The sequence below is a fragment of the Cololabis saira genome, chromosome 5, assembly GCF_033807715.1.
Source record: "Cololabis saira isolate AMF1-May2022 chromosome 5, fColSai1.1, whole genome shotgun sequence".
Taxonomy (NCBI): Eukaryota; Metazoa; Chordata; class Actinopteri; order Beloniformes; family Belonidae; genus Cololabis; species Cololabis saira.
This window is the reverse complement of record NC_084591.1, coordinates 43,477,305-43,503,704: the sequence shown is the minus strand read 5'-3', so window position 1 is coordinate 43,503,704 and position 26,400 is coordinate 43,477,305. Positions and strand designations below refer to the sequence as shown.

The window sequence follows — 26,400 nt, the reverse complement described above, 5'->3', positions numbered from 1 at the left end:
CTCCAAAATAGGAAAGAAATTATTTTAATTATGTTTTATGAGGGTGTCTCATGTGAACACCCTCATCAAACACTTCTTCTTACAAAGTCATTCTACGTACAGTAGTGCATGTTTCTACAATCGTACTCCGATAAGCACAACTCAGAGTATGATGTGGGGTTTGGAGCCATTCCATACTTATTTATCTGCATTTCATTCAAACTTTTAATGTTTTCAGTTCTCAGGAGATCTTCACAGGAGTGGTGTTTGTGTTCATGGTGCTGTTGTGGTTAACCAGATCTCCAGGTTTCATTCCTGGCTGGGCTTCTTTCTTCCCCCAGTGAGTCACACATTTACATTTTTGGTTTCTTTTACTCTTTTACTATAGCCACATTTCACTTTGTTATTATTTATTACTGTTAATAGTGTTCTCCATCTTAAATAGTTGTTCTTTTTCTGTATTAGTGACACAAATTATATCACCGATGCCACTGTAGCCCTGATGCTGGGCTTACTCTTCTTCATCGTACCCGCCTATGGACCCGTCCGAAAATATGGTAATTTCATGGAACAGTACACTTGAGCTGTGATGGTTGAGTAAGTTAGATGCAGCAATCAGAAATATGAGTCATTCTTAAACGTGCTGAGATGTCATTGTGCCCTACACTGATCCAATAACCCTCGTGCCAGATGTAGCAGCCCCAAACACAACAGAAGGTCTGCTGGGTTCTCTTCCATGCAGACCATTGTTGTTCAGAAGGTAACACATGGATTAAATCAGGGGACGGCAACCCAAAATGTTGAAAGAGCCATATTGGACCAAAAACACAAAAAAAAAAAACAAATATGTCCGGAGCTGCAAAAAATGAAAAGTCTTGTATATAAGCCTTAGAATGAAGGCAAATGGCGAAAGGCGAAATGTCGAGAAAAAAGTTGAAATGTCAAGATTAATGTTGAAGTACAATCTCGAGAAAAAAGTCGAAATGTTGAGAAAAAAGTTGCAGTGTCGACAAAAAAGTCGAAATGTCGAGATTAATGTTGAAATAATTTCGAGAAAAAAGTCGAAATGTCGAGAAAAAAGTCGAAATGTCGAGAAAAAAGTTGAAATGTTGAGAAAAAAGTCGAAATGTCGAGAAAAAAGTTGAAATGTCGAGATTAAAAAGGAAAGGAAAAAGGAAGAAAAAAGAGAAAAAAAGGAAAGAAAGAAGAAAAAAACTAAAAAAGAAGAAAAAAAGAAAAAAGGAAGAAAGAAAAGAGAAAAAAGACAAAAGAGAAAAAAAGAAAAAAAAGAAGAAAAAAAAGAAGAAAAAAAGAAAAAAGGAAGAAAAAACAGAGAAAAAAAAGAAAAAAGATAAAAAAAAAGAAAAAAAGAAGAAAAAAAAGAAAAAAAGGGAAAAAAAGTCAAACATTTTTGAAAAAGCTCCAGCTAGGGCTCTAGGGCTCTAGAGGCGCATGCAGCTTTAGAGCCGCGGGTTGCCGACCCCTAGATTAGACCATGATGTACACTGGAGTTCAGCATGAATGTTGAATGTTCACACAAACGATCTTTCTGATCAACCTGGGGTTGCATTTCTTTTTTTGGCTACATCATCTGAGGCTGCCTGAAGTCCCATCTACCTTTGAATAACATTTGTAGCTGTAGTCCAACATGAAACTACTGGGATGGTCTAATAGCCTTTATCTCCAACATGCTCATCAATAGTTTTCTTTCTGAGCTTCTCAGATAACACTCTCCTCTACTTGGTCCTTGTTCTTTGTGGTGTACACAATTATTCAAGCTGCCACTAATGATTCATTTCTAATTAATCTATCAATGATTTTTTTTCTCCACTTTTTGATACATCTTTCTCTTAAATGCCAACAAATAATACATTTTACTTTTCTTAAATTTTTTTTACTTTTGAAAAAAGTGCCGTCCGGCCGTTGGGTTGGTGTGTCCCATTTTAGAACCTGATTAAATTCCCTTTCAGGAAGAACTGAGCATCCCCTTTGAGCTGTAGAAGCACCAATGAAATTTGTCCACATTTATTTATCACACTAGCTGACAGTTCAAATTAACTTGTACCTAAACGTATAACTATTTTTCAAACTCAGCTCGTTTCAGCCGCTCTCAAAGTTAATAGTTAGTTGTTGTTTTTTTTTTGTTAAGGTGTGTTTTTCTGTGTCTGCATGCAGAGGCCATGATCACCTGGAAGGACTTTGAGGCAGCGATGCCCTGGACGGTGGCCCTGCTAGTTGGTGGAGGATTTGCGCTCGCTGAAGGCGCAAAGGTTGGTTGGGTTTTTTCGCTCTGTAAATAGTGAACAATACGTCACCTCAGCAAACAATACAGAAAAAAATACAAACGATAAACACAACAATAAATATTAAATAAAGGTAACTATTTTGGACTGATCTGTACTTCGGTAAACTATATCCGCGACCTGAAAGCAGTGTGTCAAAATCCCTCCATAAAGGACGGCTCAGATCAGCCTTGTAGCACACTATAATGTCATAATTTCACCTTATAATGTAATAATTTCCTGAAAATGTAATAACGCCTGAAAATGTAATAAAATTTGCACTTACCTCAATCGAAAATGTAATAAAATCCAATAATGTAATGACTTCACCAATAATGTAACATTATTTTTTAACATTATTATTTTCAACATTTTTACTGATAATGTAATACCTTATTACATTATTGGGAATTTATTACATTTTCAGGTGGGCTTTTTTTTTGTGTTTTTTTTTCCAAAACCGATAATGTAATACTTGACAGATAATGTAATATATATGTTCATTTTCAGTCCAGATTTCTACATTTTGTGTTTTAAGTATCTAAGAATAGTATATACATTTGAAACACCAGAATTACTATTGGGTTAAATTGCAGACTTTGAATACCATGTTCCCAATAACGTATTACATTATCAGTAAAAATATTATTACAATATCAGTCAGGATATTTTATTACATTATTGGGGAAGTTATTACATTATTCGGTTTTATTACATTTTCGATTGAGTTAAGTGCAAATTTTATTACATTTTCAGGCGTCATTACATTTTCAGGAAATTATTACATTATAAGGTGCTACAAGCCTGTACAGCAACATACTACAAATATTAACAATCCCCTAAATCCCCGTCTCCATAGCTTCTTCCATATGAATTTCTAATAAGGATGATTCACACCGGTCAATAAAATCACTCAGAACTGGACCGTGTCATCAGAATCATCAGCAAACTTGATCAATGTTTACAATGTTTATACTGTAGATAGTAATACCACATTTGTTTATTGTTTATTTGTTTATTGTTTATTTTTTTTTTTACTACCAAAGAGCGAAATAACCGAATCAAATTCCTTGTTGGACAATGTTCGAACCTGGCCAATAAAGCTGATTCTGATTCTGATTCTGATCATTTTCCGCCTGCCGTGATGTCTACGCCATTCATTTGTATACTGCAGGGATATTCAATTGGCGGCCCGCGGGCCACATGCGGCCTGCCAGGGGCTTTTATGTGGCCCCTGGTCATATTTCAAAAAAGGGGGTGTTTGTTGGAAAAAAAAAAAAATCTTTTTTTTTTTTTTTTTTTTTTTTATAACTGGCTACTATGGACTAAAATGGTTGTGCTCAATGCTTAATATAATATTCAAGTAAGGAAATCTTGGTGGAAAGTGGTGCTTTGTCATTATGGCGTGTTTTATTAAAAGTAGGTCAATATCAACTTCATTAAGTTTGCACAATGCATGGTTTCAAAATGAACTTGCATTCAAAATAATATTTCTTTATCTGAATATTATATTTAACATTCACAATTACTAAATCTGGAGACAATTAATACATAATTCATATGTAAACTAGATATATTCAAATGTATAATACAAATGTATTATATTTACATAAGTCTTCGTCTTTGAGTGCAAAATACATTTTGAAAACCCCCACATTTTCAAATTGTGCGGCCCTCTCCATACAGTCCTTTTGCAGATGTGGCCCCCGGCCGAATCCAGTTGAATACCCCTGGTATACTGTATAAAAACAAATGAAAGAGGTGAGAGGACACAAAAGCTTTTTTTCCTAATTAAGAATTCAGTGCTGTCCCTTTGAGTCATCTTGGATGGTTTCTATGGTATAAACCTTCTTCCATTTATAGAAAGTTTATCTAACTGTGGACTGATGGATGCTTTGAATGTAGATCAACTACTCATCATGCATCATCGTATTATCCTCAGGGATCTCCTTTTTATGAGACATGGTTCACCTCATCTGATCCGCAAATGTAAATGAGTTTCTTTTCTAAACCACATCTCCACACTCATATTATTAATTGGACACCTTTGTTGAAATAATGAGTGTGTCAGTCCTGTATTTCCTCCTGTGGCTGTCTTTCCATGTGGGGGTGGCTGACAGGACGCAATCAGTGGCACTCTTTCACCAGGGTTGGCAGGCCGGCTGACTGGCTGATCTGTCTTTAACTTGCAGAAGTCAGTCATTCCTTGGGCTCTCTCTTTCAGTTATTGTTCCCTACGCTTTGGTTTGTCTGACAAATTCCATACCACACAGTCAGTCACTGCAAATGGAAAACATCACAAAAAAAAAAACTAAATCTACATAAAACCCTCCACAACATCTGCAACTCATCCCCCAACACATTGTGTTGTTTGAGAAACTCCAGCATGTGCTTCCACACTTTTTCCACTCTCTTTCTTTAAATATGTAAGTCACTTTCTCCAGGACAATGCAGGATGCCATTTCCTTCAACCAGACACTTATTGATAGTATTTCAATTTTTCTCCAGTATAATGCTATTACCCTCCTGGCCTTGATCTTAAAAGTCTATGGAACTATATTTAGTATACATTGCTTTGCTTGGTTAAGTACATTCAGCATAACAAGATCAGAAATAGTCTGAACAACCTATTTCCAATATTTTTATACATGCAACCCAAGCAAATTGTACTAAAAACAACACATAAATGCTTGCAAGTGTGAAGTGTTCCCAATTTCCATTCTCTTACATCCCAGAATTTGCATGCCTCATCATAAGAGTGTTCTGTTCTGACATTGTTGTGATGATACAGGATGCCAAATCTAGACACTGTACTTGTGACTGGGTGTTATGTTAAAATAACCATTAGCCGGGATTAGAGCCACAAACTAAGACTACAAATTAGGCAAGGCTTGAAACCCTCACAGTGAGTATAGGTGCTGCAGCCTAAAGTAAAAGCAACTAAAACCTACATTAAAATTGTGTCTCAATATGTTTGCCTTTTTTTTGTAAGTCTTACTTAACTCCATGGGTCTGTGTGCATGCAGGTGTCCGGCCTGTCTTTGTGGGTGGCTGAGCTGATGAAACCTCTAGGTAATCTGCCAGTCATGGTCATAATCACAGTCATCTGCATTATTGTCACCACCCTGACAGAGGTGACCAGCAATGCCGCCACCATTACCATCTTCCTCCCCATCCTCTCACCTCTGGTAAGTACTGTGCACTACCAGTCAAAGTTTGGACAGACTTTCCAATAGAAATGAATTGGAGGGTGTGTCCAAACTTTTGACTGGAGGTCAATCTAAACACACAAACTGGCCCATCTTCATATTCTTATTCATATCCATCTCATACTTGGCTACTTAAATTAGGTTCTTTGTTGCTTATGTATCTACTTAATTACTCTCTGTCTTCCCTGCTCTTTATCTAATTTTGTGGGCTATTACAACCCCGAGTCCCTAAAAAAAAAAAAAGTTGGGACAGTGTAAAGCACAGATAAAAACAGATTTGCAAAGCTCATAAAACCATTTCTTTTTCACAATGCAATACATCCCCTTAGCTCCAGGAGATGTCCAGGAAGACACCAAGGCATTTCCCTGGCCAGTCAGGAAATATAATCCCTTCAGTGTGCCCTGGGCCTGCGTCTAGGCCATCTCACAGTTAGTTAGAGATGCCCAAAAATACCTCTCTGGGGAGGTGGCCAAGAGGTCTAACCACATGCAAAGCTACTTCGGAAACTAATTTCAGCAGCTTGTGTTTGCAATATTGTTGTTATGATCAGAGCTCACAGTTCATGCTCATAGGCTAGGGTAGGAACAAAGATAGACTGGTAAACATTGCCTTTTGGCTTAACTCCTCACAGTAACAGACTGGTATAGGGTCCACATCACTGCAGATGCTGTACCCATCTGCCTGTTGACTCCCATTCCAATCTCCCCTAACTTGTGAAAAAGACCCCAAGATACTTGGATTCCTCCACTTGTGGCAGCGCCTGAGTCCCAATATGAAAAGGGCAATCCACTCTCTTCTGACTGGAAAATATGTTCCCAGATTTGCAGATGCCGATTCTCATCTCCACAACTTCACAGTTTGCTGCAAACAGCTCAAGTGGGAGCTGACAGTGCTCACCCAACAAAATCAATAAGACAACATCCTCTACAAAGATCAGCGTATAAATCCTGACGCCACCCAAACTAGACCCCTCGACCCTTTGGCTTCACCCTGACATTTCTGTCCATAAAAGTAACTGTATGACCAGACGTACTGATAAAGCCTTGGTCGAGTACTACTCCCTGAATTCCATTTCCAATTTCAACGCAGACCAAACTGACCTGTAACAATGGATCCAGTAGCCCACACTCCCAAATCAGCCCCCACAGGATAGTCCACGGTACACATTTACATGACTCCTCAAAGTCCACAAAACATATGTGGACTAATTAGGTAAACTTCCATTGTGGGGTGGATCCCAGTTCAGGATTCTCCCCCAGACCCTGCCACTGGGGAGCTTTGTAACAACCTCAGTGACCTCAGCTTGGGTTATGGGCTAGCCCATCTCAGAGTCCTCACATTCAGCTTCCTCTAATCGTCAGATTTGACACGAACCTCGAAGTATTTCTTTCATGGCCTGATGATTCACGGCTGAGATTCATGGCCAAGGTCAGCATCACCCCATCCCCACTGTAGGCAGTGTTGGTGAAGCCTTGATTTCACTGTCTGAGCTACCTGATGGTTTGCCAGAACCGTCTTTGAGCTGACCAAAAGTTTTTCCCTCAGCGACCGCTGAGGCTGCGATCCGCTTTGCCTGCTAGTACTTTTCGGCTACTTCTGTGGTCCCACAAGCTTATCAAGTTTGAGAGGACTCCACCACTGGGTTTGAGGATTGCCGCCATGGCATGTGCTGGAAACCTTGTGGCCACGGCTGTGGTCTGGAATCTCTACAATAGAGGCATGGAACCACGCCAACTCAAACTCACTTTCCTTTCTTTCTTGTGATGCATTTGAAGTTCTCTTGGAGGTGAGAGTTGAAGATCTTTGTGACTTGTTTTTTTGCACAATGTTCCCAGCCAACCCCTCACAAGCATTCTCAACTGCCAACGGACCCAATTGAATACCAGGTGGTGATTGGTTGGCAGCTCAACATACAGCTGCAGATCCAACATTTAACTATAGGGTGAATCACTGAACTGTGGCCTAAAGTGCCCTTTTGCCATGTGCATATGTAGACACATGCTTTAACCTAATGTTCATTATGAACAAATTGTGGCTGGCATAGAAGTTTAACAACAGAACCCTGAGGTTTGTTCCTGCCAGTCAAGCCCCTCAAGATACCACTGTCATTGCCCACGTGAGAACTGAAGTTCACTTGCAGAATGATAGAGTCCCCATTAGAAGTACCTTCCAGCACCCCAAGTAAATACTCCAAGAAGGGTGTGTACCTTGAACTGCCATTTGGTGAATAAGCACACACAAAGGGGCACTTGAGTAAACCCACTCCAGTTTCATGCGCTGATAACAAAGTGGGCGGTCCCTGTCCTCTTTATCTAGAGGGCACAGTACCCATAGTTACCAAAATAAATGTCAAATTTAGATTTGCCTTCATATATTCATATACTGTATATGTTCACATATTGTTTCTTCTTCATATGACAGAGGTTTAACCTGCTTTTTGGGGTTGCATAGTAAACTTTGTTCCAGGACAGTGATTTCCAGAATGCTCCAAAGCCCATCCACAGATTTCTTTACAGAATAATGCCAGTATTTCATGTAGTATAGTCAGAGTATAGTCATGTGGTATTATACTATACCTCATAAGACTTGGTGCTGTTTTTTTTTCTTATTGCTTTGGGCGCCCATTAAGAAACAATATTTTGACATAGACAATAAAATGTGTGATGCCATGTGTACGCTAAGTCTGTGGAGGTTAACTCATTTAGTTTTAGCTGCCATCAAATTCATTATGACTTTTTACTTTCTGTGAAATGGTAAAATGTCTCACTTTCAACACTTGGCATATTGCCTGTATTATCTGAGTTTATGAATTTTGAAAACAATGCATTCTGTCTTTATTTTAATGTTACTGTCTCAACTTTTGTGGAACTGAGGTAGTTGAAGCCTGTTAAAAAGACGCCATAGTTATGAGGTTACATAATTAAAACTTCCATTCCTCATAACGTGTTTTCTGTAAATGCATTGAATACTTAAAATAGGTAAAATACAACAAACTAAACAACTTTACATGGTGGAGCTTAATCAAGGGCGTAATACTTTATTTCCCACCAAAACTAAATGTCTTTATTCCTGGATGTGTGAGTCATGGCCACTAAATAACTGTGATTTTCTGTATTTACAGATGTTTTAATTTCTCATAAATAAATGCATGGATGATAACAGTGCTCAAACGTCACATCCAACAGTCAAATACATTTGTGTGTGATTGATCTCTCTTCAGGCTGAGGCCATCCACGTCAACCCCTTGTACATCCTCATCCCCACTACCTTGGTCACATCCTTTTCCTTCCTGCTGCCAGTGTCCAACCCACCCAACGCTGTTGTGTTCGCCTACGGACACATCACCATCATGGACATGGTTAGTCCTTTCTCACTAAATCTTCGCCGAATGATGGACCCTTTTCAATAAATAAATAAAGGCTGAATTTGTGCACTGATTGTGTGCTCTGTCACAAGTTTGGTGTCTCATTCTGATTGCTGTTGTTGCAGGTGAAAGCGGGGCTAGGCGTCAACGTCATTGGCGTTCTTTCTGTCCTGATGGCTACGGCTACGTGGGGAGTTCCTCTCTTTTCTCTAACTACATACCCTGACTGGGCACCAACTCATCCAAGCTTCAACACCACAGCACCTTGATGATGGGCTCAGAAAAAAACCTTTGTTGTGTGAATCATAATGATGTATGGAGGACATCACCAGATGCCCCCAGTGGTGCTTTCCGACATTAAAAGTTTTTCTTGCTAAAAACCAGATCAATGGTGAAATGTGGTACCGGCGACCTTTTTGTTCCAGTTGTGAGCAGGCCTCACGTGCAGACTCAAACCAACAGTAAATGTATCCAAAATACCTCATTTCTCACTGTCATAAAGCTCCATTCCTGTCCAAAGACAATTACAAATGGTATTCTGGGCAGAGTCACACATGCTCCGTCATCACCATGAACACTGTAGCTGTATACTAGTTTTGCTCAGTCTCGTACATGCTGTCGTGAAATGTAAACTGCTAACTTGTGTATCACACTGGAATATTACAATGTTGAAAATGTGCAACAAATGAACTGTTTTCTGCTGTGATTTTGTTGCCAAATGCTACAGTGACCAGCTGGTTTAGGTCTACATTGTCCATTGGACAACTTCAGGAAGGGGAAAGAATGTGATGTGGACTTGTTGATAAATGAGGAGTGGAACACACTGTATTTCACAGAGGAACCAAGCCACTGCTCAGTCTGACTTACAATGGGAGTTGGAGAGATTCTGAGTTTCAGTTGGTTAATGGAAATAAAAGAGGAGCAAAGACTGCATCTAATTTTTATTTTCATTATTGGCTGTGAAAAATACTCATTCCAGAGACTCATTTATTCAACCAAGTTTTTATCACAGTTGATACAAAAAGGAAAAGAATAATGTAAATAAATAAAGCTATTAGTTCTTGAATTAAAAAAATAATTAATTACCCTTCGGGGATGAATAAAGTCATTTAGAATTGGCTTGAATTGGACTATACTTGTAAAACTTTTATTGTAGATAGTTGTTAAACTTGTATTTAGTATTGTATTTAGTGTACTTAGTTTTTTCTATTTTTTTACGTGTTGTTTTTATTTCTGGAAAAATACTAGTCTAGCTATACACACACGCACGCACACACGTATATGGCTTTTCCTGCACACAAAATGCGCACTTCAGACATTCTCCATGCTGCGTGCAGGTGTTTTTGAATGATTAAAGCCTGATATAGCGACGTTGAAAGTGAAAGAAATTAAATAAAACAGCAGTTTCATAACAATTGTACTATTGGGATGTTTGTCTGATGTTTGTTCCTTTTTAAAAGCTATCTTACTTGGGCACAGGTTTTCTGTGGGTGCAGCGGCTTCCTCTCAGTCATAAAAGATGAATGTTAGTTCAATCAGTGGCTCTAAATTCACCAGAAAAGCGAGTATAAATGTGCAAGAATGGTTATTTGTGAGGACCTACAGTACATAACTTAACTCGGTGCTGGTGTTGGGAAACCTTAGCTACCTCACTAAAATAAAAACAGTCAACTGTGATCAATCTGTGCATCTGTGTCTCCTGGCTGAATGTCTTCACAAAAGGCTTTCTGTCCTATAAATCAAGACAAAGCTCCTGCGCCTTAGATTATATCATGTGATATGCTTTTTGGTGTCTGGTATCCAGTCGAAAAATTTATTTTCACTAATGTGGGACTCAGAATTCATGGAGATGATCGTTTTCTTCATTTGAACCTATTTTCCATCCAGTTGTAAGACCAACAAATAAAGCAGATTTAATTTTTTCAACTTTATTGGTGAATGTATCGGCTTTACATTTGATAAAACTGGGCTTCTTCTTTGCTACCGCTTTAACTGTCATGTTTCATCGTTATGTCGTTATGTGTAAATAGAAGATCCATTCATATATGGTCGCGATGTGAGGGTGGGGATAGATCAGGCAGCCTGAAGGATCTAGCAAACCTATGGTTCCTGGTTTGAATCCCAGCTGGAGTCTCTGTGAGTGGAGTTTCCATGCTGTCTTCATGCTTGTGTCTCCTGCTTTGGCCTCATCTCACAGTCCAGGCAGACTCCTGCCACACTGAAGAGGACTGGAGTAGTACAAATAATGCATAGAGTTACAAAAGAACCATACGCATGTTCTGGCTTTACAAAGCTGATGAAAAGATGCATATTTGTGTCTTTGAATGTGGTTTTTACACGCTAAAATACAGTAGGTTTTATGCATCTGGTTCCTGGACTCTCATGTCCTTCACTTTTGTCTCGCGGCAATTCAAATAAATGCTAATTCAATTGCAACAATACAGTCCTGTGTACATTCAAGGTCTCAGCTGTCATACATCTGATATTATTTAATAAGTGAAGAAGAGTTTCAAGTGGGTGGCTTAGTGGTTAGCACTGTTGCCTCACAGCGAGAAGGTTCCCGGTTCGACTCACTGGCCTCTTTCTGTGTGAAGTTTGCATGTTCTCTCCGTGCTTGCGTGGGTTCCCTCCGGTTACTCCGGCTTCCTCCCACAGTCCAAAAACATGCGTAGTAGGTTAATTTTTTATTTTTTTTTTGTCTGCACACATATTAATGATTGATACCATGACGGTAGAAACCAAAAGTATATATATGTGCATTATTACTATATTTAATATATATACATATATATACGCATACATATGCGTACACATACATAAATATACACATACAAACCCAGTGATTTTTTTTTTTTTTTTTTTTTTGGGGGGGGGTTCCTGCTTCCCAATCCAGGAAGCAGGAACACACGGAAACACACGTCAAGCACTGGAAATCTGCAACAAAAAACCACAAACAAAACACGAAACCGGCACGGAGCCAACCAAAACAACAACAGCAATCGACCTAAATCTTGAGATCTGATCGCAGTAGTAGGTTAATTAGTAGTAGGTTAATTGATGATTCTAAATTGCCCGTAGGTGTGAGTATATCTAGTTGTTTGTATATGTGTCCCTGTGATGGACTGGTGACCTGTCCAGGGTGTAACCCCTGCCTCTCGCCTGAAAATTAGCTGGGATAGGCTGGGATATAGCGGGTATAGATAATGGATGAATGGATGAATAGTTTCAAGTGTTGAATCAGTGTTTGCATACCAAAACTAACCCTGACATCTTTGAACCACATGATGGTGAGGACAGAATTTGTTAAAAGAAAATTACAATGCCATTTGATATGTTAACATGCCTACAGTGCGTCGTGCTGCCACTTGTTTCCACATGTTTATTTTTGTGTTTTGTTTCCTGTTCAGTTGAGGGTTTGGTTGTATGCTTCATAGGGAGATATTCACCTCTACTGGTTACTTACCGGTACTACTTGCACAAGTCCCTCTGAGCACAGGCTCTCTTCATGGAGTTACACTTACAGAAAAACCTCTCAACATTAATGTCTAATGTCTGCAATGTCTAAAACACACAATGAATATATATCAGTATTACAAAAATGATACATTCAATAAGATTAAATATTCACAACACACACACACACACACACACTTGCAAGTACCCCATTGGGGTCTTTTAAGGATGTAAACCTATTGAATTATGTTTTTTTACTTTTTTATTTTGTATATTCCTGTTTTGCAGAAATCACCAGAGATTAAAGGCTGATTCTCCAAGCTCCTCCAGAAGGGTCCAATTTGTACACCAGATGGTGTTTTCTTGAGCATAGTTTAGGTCTGTCCTGTGGCTTCCTCATTGTAGAAAATGCCTGAAATACCTCCCCACGGTGAACTTGATGGTGCATCTCTCTCACATCCCACACCAGTTTAAGCAGTTCAATTCAAGGTGAAGGTTTGAGGGGGCAAAAAGCCCTCACAGCCTTGAACGGGAGAAGCCACTGTACAAAATGGACAGCATTAAAATGAACCTGTAAAAATTGCTTGATATGATGGATTACTGTAGCAAATCTGTAAAATAATTCAAATTAACATGCAGCTGTACTGCATTTCTGCATTTTAATTGTCAGATGACATTTCTAATTACATTTTGGTAACAAAATTGAATTTCTTTTACTAATTGGACTAATTGGTTGGTTTCCGGTTGAGTGAACGCTGGCACGTCTGGCTGCCGCTGCTCTCCGGTTGTTCTTTAAAAGTTTTATGATTCCACGCATCGTCTACAGCAGACCATCTACTTCAACTGGAACCTGGTACTGTTGTTGCATTCCACGGGACTATAACAGAAACATACTGCATCACCAGTTTTGTATTCTCCGGGCAAGCTCGTAGCGTGCTGGGGTTCCTTACCTTGAATACCCGGCTACTGCTGCTGCTGCTCGGCTCACCATCCCGTGGACCATGGCGCTGATCCACAAGCTCGCTGTGAGCCTTGTGCTCCTGTGGACAGTCTTGTCCCTTTTAATTCATCCGGCGTCTACATTGATCCAGTACATGAGCGCGGAGCTCCTCCAACTCCGGTTCCTCCGCCCCGCCGCTCCCCCGTCTGTGCTGCACCTCTTCCCGGACATCTCTCACCTTCCTCCCCGTCGGAGACACATCCACCGCGGAGCCGGACGGAGCTATACTATCAACGACTCCACTGCCATTCATTCCATCTGGTCCTCCGGTCGCCGTCGTCCTCCGAGAAACACCAGCAGGAAAGTGGATCACAGCGCGTTAGCCAGCCTAGCCAGGTCGGCTAGCGTTAGCTTCACCAACCAACACTCCGACGTCAACTTTGGTCTCCTCAACACCCGCTCTCTCACCAACTAGCCCCCCTCGCATTCCGGTTGTCCTCCTCCCTATGTTCCAAACCCCCCAGTCTCTGTACCTCTCTCCTGTTTCCAACTCCCCTCTCCCACAGGCCTCTCCAAACTCATCCGGACTTCCAAACCAACAACCTGTCAACTCGACCCCCTGCCATCCCCCCTTGTCATAGCTTCCCTTCCCTCTATACTTCCCCTGATAACAGCCATTATTCACTCATCTCTCACATCTGGTTCTGTCCCATCCCCACTCAAAAATGCCTCTATCACACCGTTATTAAAGAAACCTGGTTCAGACCCCAACAATTTCAATAATCTCCGCCCCATCTCCAATCTACCATTCCTCTCAAAAATCCTGGAAAAAGTTGTCGCCTCTCAACTACAGGCCCACCTCTCCACCAACAACCTCTACGAACAGTTTCAATCCGGTTTCCGCCCCCGCCACAGCACAGAAACAGCACTCATTAAAATCACAAACGACCTCCTGTTGGCATCTGACTCTGGACATTTATCCATCCTCATACTCCTCGACATGACCGCAGCATTTGACACCATCTCACACTCCATCCTCCTCGACCGCCTAGCATCCATTGGCATATCTGACACACCCCTACACTGGTTCCACTCCTACCTCACCAACCGCACCCAGTTTATACAGTTAAAATCATTCTCATCCCATTCCTCTCCCCTCTCCTCTGGTGTTCCCCAGGGCTCTGTCCTCGGCCCCATTCTATTCATCATCTACCTCCTCCCACTTGGCTCAATATTCCGTAAATATAACATCAACTTTCATTGCTACGCGGACGACACCCAGCTCTATATCTCCTCCAAACCCACTCCCACCCTCCCACCTCCCTCCCTCTGTGACTGTCTCCATGACATCAAAGACTGGTTCACCTCATCCCTCCTCAAACTAAACGGCAATAAAACCGAGTTAGCCCTCATTGGCAACAAAACCACACTCACCAAACAGCCCAGCTTCACACTCACCATCGACAACTCCTCGGTTTCCCCCTCCCCTCAGGTCAAGAGCCTGGGTGTCGTCCTCGACAGTACCCTCTCATTCCACACACAAATCAATAACACCATCCGGTCCGCCTACTTCCACCTCCGCAACATAAACCGCCTCCGCCCCTCACTCACCCCCAACAGCACTGCCATCCTGGTTCACTCTCTGGTCACCTCCCGTCTCGACTATTGCAACTCCCTTCTATTCGGTCTCCCCCACAAACTCCTCCATAAAATCCAGCTGGTCCAGAATGCTTCAGCCCGCATCATCACCAAAACCTCTGCCATCTCCCACATCACCCCCGTTCTTCACCAACTCCACTGGCTTCCCATCAAATACCGCATAAATTACAAAATCCTCATCAACACCTTCAATGCCATCCATAATCTTGCCCCCCCTTACCTGTCAGACCTCATCCATGTCAACACTCCCACCCGGTCACTCAGGTCTGCCTCCTCCACCAACCTCACTGTTCCCCCAGCCCGCCTGTCCACCATGGGGGGTAGAGCTTTCAGCCGCTCTGCCCCTCGCCTCTGGAACAGCCTCCCCCCCGACATCAGGAACATGGACACTCTTCCCACCTTTAAATCTCACCTCAAAACCCATCTATTTAGGCAGGCTTATGATTTATGATTTGGATTAGACTCTGCTGTCGATAATGTGTTAAATTTTTTATACTTGTTTTTTACTGTTGTAATTTGTATTTTTATTGTTGTATTCTTGCTCTGTCAGGCGACCTTGAGTGTCTTGAAAGGCGCCATACAAATAAAATGTATTATTATTATTATTATTATTATTAGCTTTGAAAATTAAATCTTAAATGTCAATTTCTTTATCACTTCCATTTTCATATGAATTATGGTACAGATTTACCTCCACAGATATCCTGGAGTGAGAATATTTTCATAGTCCAAAACAGGAAATAAAGGAGGAATCTTTTTTAAGGAAGCAAAGAACAGCCATTCCTCTTCTAATAGATTTCTATTTTAGATCTACAAGCTGATTTTTTGTTACGTTATGATAATATGACTTATTTTAAGATGATTATGTATGAAGTTACCTCAAAAAGTCCTCCTTTGATGTCTAAAGAACATACTGTAGGTCATAGATCATACCTTAATTAGTTAGCTTAATTATCCCTGAGGGGTCATTTGTTGCAGCCAGCAAAAACACATACAAACCACATAAACACAATAGTAACTACACCCCAGGGAGAAATTGACCTTTCTTATAGTTTTTATGGTGATTTTTACCATGTATACTTATTTTTAAATGTGATCACCTGTGTTTAAAATGTTTTCTTATATCACATTGTTTTACTTTTTGCAGAATACTGGTTGGTGATTATTTCTCCATGTTAAGAAAGAAGTACATTTACCAGTGATCTGTGCTTCTCTCAGTCATGAGTTTTACTGAAGATAAAACTGTCACAATGTTTGATGGATAATGTACGTATAGTATGACAGGCTTGCATTCTTTTGTCTTCTCTAAAAGCTTGAGTTGAGACCACGATTGATTTTTTAACAACTGGCTCAGAAAACCCCCCAGATTCTGCAGATCTGTTTTCATGCCTTCTTTTAATAAACCTTATATTACATTTAAAATTTGGCTTCCGAGCAGTCTTTTTGATCCTTTGTTCACACTCATCGCCAAGAGACTGACAGAGAGAGAGCAAACCACAATTAACCACATCATTCTCTGGGTTCCAAAAACACACATCATCATGTATACAAATCGTACCGTGTTCACTATGTAGTTGCATGCCACAAATGCAGTTCTTTTTTCCTTCTACAGTCACTTATCCATGACCGTATCGAGTTGAATGTGGGGGTTAATGGCATTCCTTTTGCTGGGGATCCAACACTAAAGTTGATTTTAAGGATGGATTTGCCAACGGAGCCTCAGCCATCCCAAACTCAGGACTTTGAGTGTGTACGAAATGTACCAAAGGCAAACATAAATTCAAATCATAAATGTGAACTGCTATTTGTAAAAACTAATTTGGGAAAAGTAATATGAGGAGAGCAAGGTAACCAATATTATTCGCTCTCGCCGCTCTCCTTCATATTTTTTTGAAGATTTCATTTTTTCCCCTTGGTCTGAGATTCTTATTTCCTGCCAGCTGATTCATATCAGATATGAGCTGCGGTTTCTAACATTATTATTTACACAACTTATGGTTTGAAATAAAAAATGAAGAATCAGAATGTTTTAAGTCTGTAGTGTTCTTTCCCCCCCACATTTGTTTTCCAGCACTGTCAGAATTGTGATAAGCTGCTTACGGTCTATTTTTCTCATAATTTGCAGTCAAGTATCAATAAAGTTAACAATCTGTCTTCTATTAGATGCCGTGTCAGGAGTGCAGACCTCACTTTGGAGGAAATCGGGTCCACATATAAAACCACAGGCTTTATACTTCCTGCATCCTGCATCTTTATACTTTTCTGCACCCCAAATGAAGTGCATTTGGGTTACCATGGCAACATGATGCATAACAATTGTTACTATTCTCAATGCACAGCTTCATTGTACAGCATTTAAAAGTACAGCACAGCAGGTTTACATTGATGACATATTCCCTGGTTAGTAGAAATGTACTTGGCTAATAGATCAATCTTCTAAAAACAGCCAATACCTAAAATATGCAATCAATCACACCAATGTTGTGGTCAATGTTATGACTGAAAGAGAAAAAAGTCATCAACATTGTGTTGATGGTCGACTTACGGTCAATTCTTCGTTCATTTACTTTCAGATATTGTTATGCTTCTGATTGTTCTCACCGGATTCTTATTTCATCATCAAGGATATTGTAAAGGCATAGAAAAGGTTTTAAGGGCAGATTTAATCAACACAATGACATCACTTCCTCTTCAGCAGGTTGTGTTACCATGGTGTTTGAAAACTCTGGCCCTCGGGTCAGGGCATCGCTGAACCGTCCTCTGTTCTCCCTTTTTTCTCCCGGAGTGAAGCAGCAGGGTGACTCTGGGTCGGGTTGCCAACTCCCTGAAAAATAAATAAGGGACACCTCATCGGCAGGGCCGGCCAACCCGATTCCCTTCACCTTTCCTGGCGTGGTGAATTTTTTTAGCCCCATTTTTTTGTGAGTGAAACTACTTTTTAACTATTTGACTCGAACCTGAATTGAATTAGATGCATATTTTTGAATGCCATGAACACGTGGAAAACAAATTATTATCCAGCAATTCACTTTAATACAAACTAACAAAATTAACTGAATAAAAGAAATATCTTTCTTAAACAGAAACCTGTCCTGCTTAACTTAAAATTGTATAGATGAATATAAAACAATAGAAAGAAAGCAGAACATCCATTCTGTAATAGTGCACATTTTTCGTGCTATAACAAAAGTGCAAACAGAAAGTCTGTAGAAAACTTGTAAACATACTTGTGCCTCAAAGGCCATGACTGTAGCTACAGTTGGAGTAAAACAGAAAAAAATAACTAAAAATAAGTCAACAGCTCAATGCCATTTTCCATTGGTGTTTTAGGACTATTTTTTGACTCTCACAGTAAAACGGGACAAAGTATGTCCCTTTTCAGCTGTATGTTTGTATGCATATGTATAGGTATATATATATATATATATATATATATATATACGCTTTTCTGTTTCACCAAGTGAACAGACGGAACGCAAAAAAAAAGATCTTAAACTGCTGGAAAGGAACTGGAATTTACCGGGATACCTTAAACAAGGAAGCCAGGGAGCGGTATATGGAGAAAATAATGATTATTAAGGGTCTGGATACATATGAAATCCCTACTAAAGAATGAAGCTCCTCGTCGGAGCGCCACTCTTTAGTAAGGATTTACTGCCGCAGTTCTGCACAACCACCGTCTTAGGCTACCTTGTTTAGGAGTGTTTGGCAGCTGCTTTGGTAAATGTTTGACTCGCCATGTGTTTCAATAAATTAGTATAATAGTACAACATACAGTACATGTTTTGTATTACTCTTACTTTTCTTTTCTTTTTTTTTTGACTGCTTTGAAGAGGCTCCGAGGCGTGAGCAATATTTTTTTTTCCTCGTGAGATTATTTTTTTCCTCTGCAGCTACAAATCAAATAGTTAATATTTTTTCCTCAACAAAATTAATTGCACCGCAGAGAGCTGGCCAACAACGGCGTTTAGCTGGAGAAGTGGGGAATAAAACCCCGACCGGGGTCGGAATGATCCGACCCCGGTCTGTGAGTGTTTGTTTGTGGTTTAATAAACCATTAGGATCTTTTCCCCACGTCTGTTGTGTGGAGCTGCTGCAGCCACAACGCAGCAACGGGTTACCAGCTTCTGCGGAGCTGCGCTCCACGCCCCGCCCATTTTCGTCTTGACTGCGAATCGGGAAGGAGGGGGAAGTGACGTATGCTGTAAAGCAGTCAAAGCCTAAAGATTTGTAGTTTTTTAGTGTGGAAGGGTTCCTACCATGCTCCTCAAAGTTACATAGTGCCAGTGAAGGCGATACAGACCCCTCAGACCATGACAGAGGTTCATTAAACCTGTTGGAAGTTGATGTACCATCACAATGACTCTGGAAATATTAGATTAAGGTGGAAAAGTTACATAGTGTCGCTTTAAATGATTAGTGAATGGGGGTAGGACTTAATAACTTACACTTCTTCCTACTCCTTTTTTGCACATGTAAATTAAGTTATCAAGTGCTAAGGAATGAAATTCTTTGTTTTGTTGTTTTGTTTTCTTAAACTTATCTTGAAGTGTTGTTTTTTTTTTACATGTACAAAAATAAAATGAATCAAATACGGGACGATTCCGTTTTTCAAGGGACAGTTGGCAACCCTAAAGGCTGATTTATGGTTCCGCGTTACACCACGCAGACCCGGTCTGCGTGGTGTAACGCACCATAATTCAGGCTTTAACTGTGGGTGACTTTTCTCGTCCCTGAAAACCAGACGGAGTGAGACTTCGTCGCTGCTTCCCCCAGCTGTGTCCGCAGCTACAGGTCCCTCACCTGCTCTCATACCGACACATGCAGCGCTCCTGCGGAGGAACGCAGCCCGGCGACAATCCGGTATTTACCGAGGAAACTCCGCCTCCAGAACAGCAGCCAACATCCCTCTACAGTCGTGACTTAAAGCGCACCACAGATCCCAGCTGGGGAGGGGGGGAAACACCGCTGCTGGTTAACGCCACGTCAACTTAAAACAAACAAACTAGTGAGTGTGAAGCTGCGCCCGGAATCATGCTGGATCCGTCCTCCAGCGAAGACACCGGGGACTCGGAGCCTGAAGTTGTGCAGGAGAGTCCGGGGAAAGGAGAGCCCGCACCCGCAGGGGCCCCCGGCAAAGGGGCCCCCGGCAAAGGGGCCCCCAAAGGGGCCAAAGACACCAACACAGGTGAAGACGAGGAGAGGAGGAAGGAGCAAGAGCGGATGCACAAAGAGGAAGAGGAGAATAAAATTAAACTGCAGATTTATGTGTTTGTCCTGCGATGCATCGCCTACCCGTTCAACGCCAAGCAGCCCACCGACATGGCCCGCCGGCAGCAGAAGGTGAGCGCACATTTGATCCATTTCTGAAACTATCACTGCAAAAACTCCAAATCTTAAGAATATTTTACTTATTTCTAGTTAAAATGTCTCATTTTTCGTCAAAAAAATCTCATTACACTTAAAACATACAGAAAAACACAACAATTTTCACCTATTTCAAGTAGATTTTCACTTAAAATAAGTAGAAAAATCTGCCAGTGGAACAAGATTTTTTTTGCAAAATGAAAATTGACTGAATATATGTTTTACAGGCATTTCCTCAAACTTCAACACTGTATCAGTGTGTTATATCAAATGTACATTTTATACATTCCTGATCAAAATATTAAGACCATAAAATAAATCTTAATTGGAAGAGGTGGGAGGAAGAAAAAAAAATAAAGCTTGAGACATTTTAACTAGAAACAAGAATATTTGTCTTATTTCTAGTTAAAATGTCTTATTTTTCGTCAAAAAAATCTCATTACACTTAAAACACAAGGAAAAAAACAACAATTTTCACCTATTTCAAGTAGATTTTCACTTAAAATAAGTAGAAAAATCTGCCAGTGGAACAAGATTTTTTTTGCTTGTAATGAAAAGATAAATCTTGTCCCACTGGCCAGATTTTTCTACTTATTTCAAGTGAAATTTTACTTGAAACAGGTGAAAATTGTCAAATAACAAGTTATTTTTCTGGTGATGACTTTTGTTTCAAGTGTAATGAGATTTTTTTGACTAAAAATAAGACATTTTAACTAGAAATAAGACAAATATTCCTGGTAAGATTTTTGAGTTTTTGCAGTGTAATAACTACACTCTTTTGTTTTTTTTAAGAATCTTTTGCTTCCCCCATGTATTCTAAAATACTTCCTGGAGTGCCAAGCCACTTACTAGTCTGGTCCAACTTTAAAATTCAAAATGTGTCTCTTGAAACACAATGATGAGTTTGTCTTGTACGTGATCTCAGTAAACTTGAGCCCACCATTAAATACAAAATAAACAAAACATATATGAAGGAATGCATGCAAAAAAACCACTTGGTATTATACATACACTTCAACCAATGGGAGGGGTACGTATGTTTATCCCAGTGTGTCACTGCCGGTTGCTTAATAGTCTTGATTTTGGACCAATCCTGCTGCTTCCTGTTTATTGACCAGTAGTAAAGGAGTTGGAGAGAGAAGGGCAGCCACTCTCATTTACATAACGAGGCAGAAATACATTTTTGCTTCAAAAAGGCATGTGTAAGGGAAAGGAAAAACAAAAACATTTACAGTGGGGCAAAAAAGTATTTAGTCAGCCACCAATTGTGCAAGTTCTCCCACTTAAAAAGATGAGAGAGGCCTGTCATTTTCATCATAGGTAACTTCAACTATGAGAGACAGAATGGGGGGAAAGAATCCAGGAAATCACATTGTAGGATTTTTACTGAATTAATTGGTAAATTCATGGGTAAAATAAGTACTTTTTTGCCCCACTGTATTTCTGCTTTTAATGATGTTAGTTAGGTCCAATTATGTCCATAGTCATGTGGCGCCACAGTGTCATGGAGACACATTAGCTGAAGAGACGGTCGGCCCTGTAACAGTTTCTTCTCTGGCGGGTTTACCCTGAGTATTTGCTAAAAACACACCTAATTTGTGCATAAAGGTGATTTCAGTGTGTGAAACTCTGTATTGCATTAATTATTTGAGAAATCATTCTCAGTTTTTCTCTTCACCTCAACCCCTGCTGGATGTCATGGGCTGATTTATATGTGAAGTCATTAAAACCTGTAGAGGTTTTCTTTTCTTAATCATGTTGTTGCACTCCCAGCTGTGGTCATGTCTGTGTTGGTGGGAGTCCCCCGACTCCCGCCCAGCCGTCTGCTCTGGATCGCTGCAGAGCACAGAAATCAATATCGTGCAGAAGTTGCTAGGAATGTTTTTACCATCATATTGAACCTACAAATATACAGCTGCTGTTTGTTTAAATATATCTGTTAACAATTTACACATGGAGAAGGAGGGATGCTGTGATAACATTCATAAAATCGATGTCTGCTCTGACTCTGAACTTTAAAGGGAAAGTTTGGTTTTTTACAACCTGGACCTTATTTCTGGCATTTTTTATGGTCGTATACTCACCCAGGCAAGTTTGGTGTCATTTGGAGTCCTTTGGAAGAAATTCGTTTTTTGCGAGCCGCTTCTCCATATAATGGTAGCGGAAGGGGGCACAGCGGGACACAGACGATGCAGCGTCTTAATAACACATGATTGCCGCGAAACTCGTTCACTAGATCTGCTTCCAGTACCTGTTGTCTACATCCGGGGCTGTGTGTGTAACAAATAAATCCGTTTGTAAACAAGACCTCTGAACTCATGACGTCATCTCTGTGCGCGCACTCTGTCCTCCGTTCAGTGAGCTCTTCAGCCGTAAACTCTGGCTCAAAACGGTAAGGACGTCCATCATATTCAAAGTCGTCGTCCACAACCTCAGAATTTGACAAATATTCAGACATGTTTCAAATAACTAACAGTAAACTAACAGTAGCGAACTCCAGCTGTACACAGAGCTGTGTCTGGGTGCGCGCACAGAGATGACGTCATGAGTTCAGAGGTCTTGTTTACAAACTGATTTATTTGTTACACACACAGCCCCGGATGTAGACAACAGGTCCTGGAAGCAGATCTAGTGATTCATAAAAGAAATGAAGAGTTTCGCGGCAATAATGTGTTATTTAGACGCTGCATCGTCTGTGTCCCGCTGTGCCCCGCTCACTACCGTTATATGGTGAAGCGGCTAGCAAAAAAACTCCTAATATCTTCCGAAGGACTCCAAATGACACCAAACTTTTCTGGGTGAGTATACAACCATAAAAAATGCCAGAAATAAGGTCCAGGTTGTAAATAAACGAACTTTCCCTTTAAGTGCAAAAGGAGGTGGTTCTGTCAAAGGTGGTTAGTTTTCACTCTCATGAGCTAATTTGGTTCTAACTGATCAAAACGTAACAAGGATTACTATAAACTTTAAAACTACTGGACGGATGATCTGTGTTCAGTTCATTTCTGGATGGCAGTTTGGAAGCCTCTATTCTCTCAGTGACTGCGTTTACATGCAGTCAATAACCCTTTTAAAACCCGAATATTAGTAATAATAACCCAGTTTTGCACGGCCATGTAAACACCATTATCCCCTTTGAATAACTGGAATTTGCTCATATTCCGGTTTTTAAAAACCTGAATATGACCCCTGGGTTACTCCTTTTAAAACCTGAATATTGGGTCATGTAAACGCCAAACGGAATATCCCCATCAAACGGAACAGGAATTTGTTTTCTGCGCATGTTCTGTTCACAAGGAATCCTGGTCTTTTGAGTCCAGGAAGTTCTTATAAACACGGAGAAACACAAGACCAGGAGGAGACTAATCACTTCATAAATGTAATGAAGGATATGAACATTTCTGCATTTGTAGACGGTAGAAAGTACCGGGATAGAAGATTTACAAGAAGGTGAACGGAAAGTTGCGTGAAGCAGCATTTGTTTTGAATTTGGATACAGGAAGAAGAAGCGGAAATTACGGGAATTGCGTCATTATGTTCTCCGCGCGTCGCTGATTTGATCCAGATATCCCAAATGATTAATTACCATGTAAACGGAATATTCCGAATGTTTCAGTAACCGGAATATTAGCAATAACCCGAGTTTTGACTGCATGTAAACGTAGTCATTGTGTGGCAACACAGCTGGGTGGAATGAGCAACCTGAGAGCTGACTGGAACACGCTCATGAAAGTTTGTTGATCCGTGCTCAACGAGCTGCACAGTTGCTGGCCAATGTTTGCAGTGGAGTATTCTGTTTAAAATTTTAACTTGGTGGCAAAATCAGAAATGAGAAATGTTTGTGACAGTGGTTGATGAGGAAGTGATGATAACAAGCCATTTGCCAATCAAAAGCTTAGGTCTCATATATATTTGTGTGTGTATGTATGTGTCTGTATATGCTGTATATGTGTGTATATATATATATATATATATATATATATATATATATATATATATATATATATATATATATATATAATGTGTGTGTGTGTTAGGGATGTCATTTGATTTTGAGCATCTGCCGATACCAAGTCACGATCCGAACGTAACACATTAAAAAAATGAACAAATGCAAAATAAACAGATCCAGGTTGGTTTTATTTTATTCACCTTATTTGATCATTTTGCACTTAAACCTTGCAGTTCTCTTGGAGGTAGCTTGAACAATCAAGTAAAAATATTGCACATTCAAACATCCTGTCATAAAGTAAGGCCAGTAATGTGTTTTTTTTAGGCTGTAACTCTTACTTCTTACTGTCCTGGTCTGGCTTAAATAATAAAATGTTTGTGTTTGAAGTGACCCAGAATCGTCCTTGCGGTAGCCAGTGTCCATCACCTGCGTTGAGAAAGCAAGGCCGTGTGCATGCAAAGTCGTCAAGAATGCGCGACGCAGCCTGTGGCGTTTCTTCTGAACGCTCAGCTGAGGAAGACGTCACAGACGCAGCTTCGTTGGGTTTTCAATCACCGTTGTAACTTTTATTTATTTGCCTCGGCTGTAACACTGCTGTGCGCATGCGTAGATCACCAAAAAACCAACAACTTTATTGAACTCACTTTATGTGACACAGCCCATACTCCGCTCCCTGTGTGTGGGTGTGTGTATGTATAGGTGTGTATGTATGTATGTATATGTATATATATATATATATATATATATATATATATATATATATTAGGGGTGTAATGATACATGCATTCGTAGGGGCCGTCGGACTCCCACGTGAGTTTTTTTTTTTTTTTTACAGTAGCAGACGTCATTGATGCAAACAAGAAGCTTGAAGACCTTTCCTTATCTTTAAGGTCTCCTGTTTGGGAACACTCTGGTTTCCTGGTGAAAAGCAACAATGGACAAAGACAAGTAGATTAGACGAGAGCAGTGTGACGTATGTTTCTGGCAACACGTCAAACCCCATAATAACCCATTTGAAACGGCACCACGCAAATGTGAATATCGCTGCAAGGAAACCAGCACCGTGTCAACGCAGCTGCCTTTGGCATCTAAACATGCTTTTGCCAGTAATTCAGATCGGGCTGAAGCTGTAACTGTCATTTGGTGTTTTTATAGCGGCGGATCTGCAACAACTCAGTTGTTGAGAACACAAGTTTTAAACACATGTTTTATATTTTGTTTAATTTAAGAATATTTTATTTATTGGAGGACTTGGTAATCGAGTTAAGCAGTATTCTATTTTTTCTTCCAATTTTTATATATATTTTTTTTAAATTTCACTCTTATAAGAAAATGTATAAACCGCATTTTGCAAGTCGAAAATTAAATGAAAAGCAATTTTTGTGTTGTTTTTTTTCCCTTTTACTGTACTGAAAATGAACCGAACCATGATTTTTGTGTATTGTTACACTGTGTGTGTGTGTGTGTGTGTGTGTGTGTGTGTATGTGTAATATATATCAGTGATCAGTGATGGTGATGGAACTGCAGTGCTTGTCTACAACAGATGGTGTAATCCACGACATGCCACTGTGAAACATAATTTCTGCAGCCAGATATTGAACTGTTAGCTGTGAGTTTCCATTGTTACTATCCACTGAAAGAATTCACCAGTGTTATTAGAGCGCCAATTTACATCCCGCTGATAGCCGGTACAGACGCGTGTGATGTCATCAGCTCTGCTGTTGCTAAGCGACAGACACAACAACCTCTGCCACATTTCCAACGTTTCAGCGAACTGAAAAAAAAGTTGGATTTGTTTTTTGTTTTGTGCAGACATCAGAGATGCATAGAGTGCCTCTGGATGACTTGGATGACTGGATGATCATAATCTGGTCTTTCTCTCCTCCAACTACAAACCCGTCAAACTGCAGGGGTGCGTGGAGGCCACACACTGGGATGAGCTCTGTGATCCCCATGGAGATGACATCAACGCCATAACTGAGTGTGACTGACTATATCACATTCTATATAGTAGGGCTGGGCGATATGGCCTTTTATTAATATCTCGATATTTTTAAGCCATGTCACGATACACGATATATATCTCCATATTTTACCTTAGCCTTGAATTACCAGTTTGATGCAAACAATCACACCAGTATGATGATTCTATATGTCTACATTAAAACATTCTTGTTCATACTGCATTAATAT

The 26,400-nt window shown here is 40.2% G+C and overlaps 2 protein-coding genes across 4 annotated transcripts in view; both read left to right on the top strand.

Moving 5' to 3' along the window:
- The window catches only part of slc13a1 (solute carrier family 13 member 1), a 35,385-nt gene extending 24,727 nt beyond the window's left edge, over positions 1–10,658 (top strand). Inside the window, exons 11-16 of the mRNA XM_061722222.1 lie at positions 218–319; positions 445–536; positions 2,155–2,249; positions 5,288–5,449; positions 8,692–8,829; positions 8,961–10,658. Of these exons, the coding sequence (XP_061578206.1) occupies positions 218–319; positions 445–536; positions 2,155–2,249; positions 5,288–5,449; positions 8,692–8,829; positions 8,961–9,104 (733 nt within the window). The 3' untranslated portion in view covers positions 9,105–10,658. The remainder of the gene's footprint in view (positions 1–217; positions 320–444; positions 537–2,154; positions 2,250–5,287; positions 5,450–8,691; positions 8,830–8,960) is intronic.
- A 9,060-nt stretch (positions 10,659–19,718) lies between these two features.
- Positions 19,719–26,400, top strand: part of cadps2 (Ca++-dependent secretion activator 2) — a 290,724-nt gene continuing 284,042 nt past the window's right edge. For all 3 annotated transcript variants that reach the window (XM_061722218.1, XM_061722219.1, XM_061722217.1), the window contains exon 1: positions 19,719–20,230. In XM_061722218.1, coding sequence (XP_061578202.1) covers positions 19,922–20,230 — 309 coding nt within the window. In that variant the 5' untranslated portion in view covers positions 19,719–19,921. The remainder of the gene's footprint in view (positions 20,231–26,400) is intronic.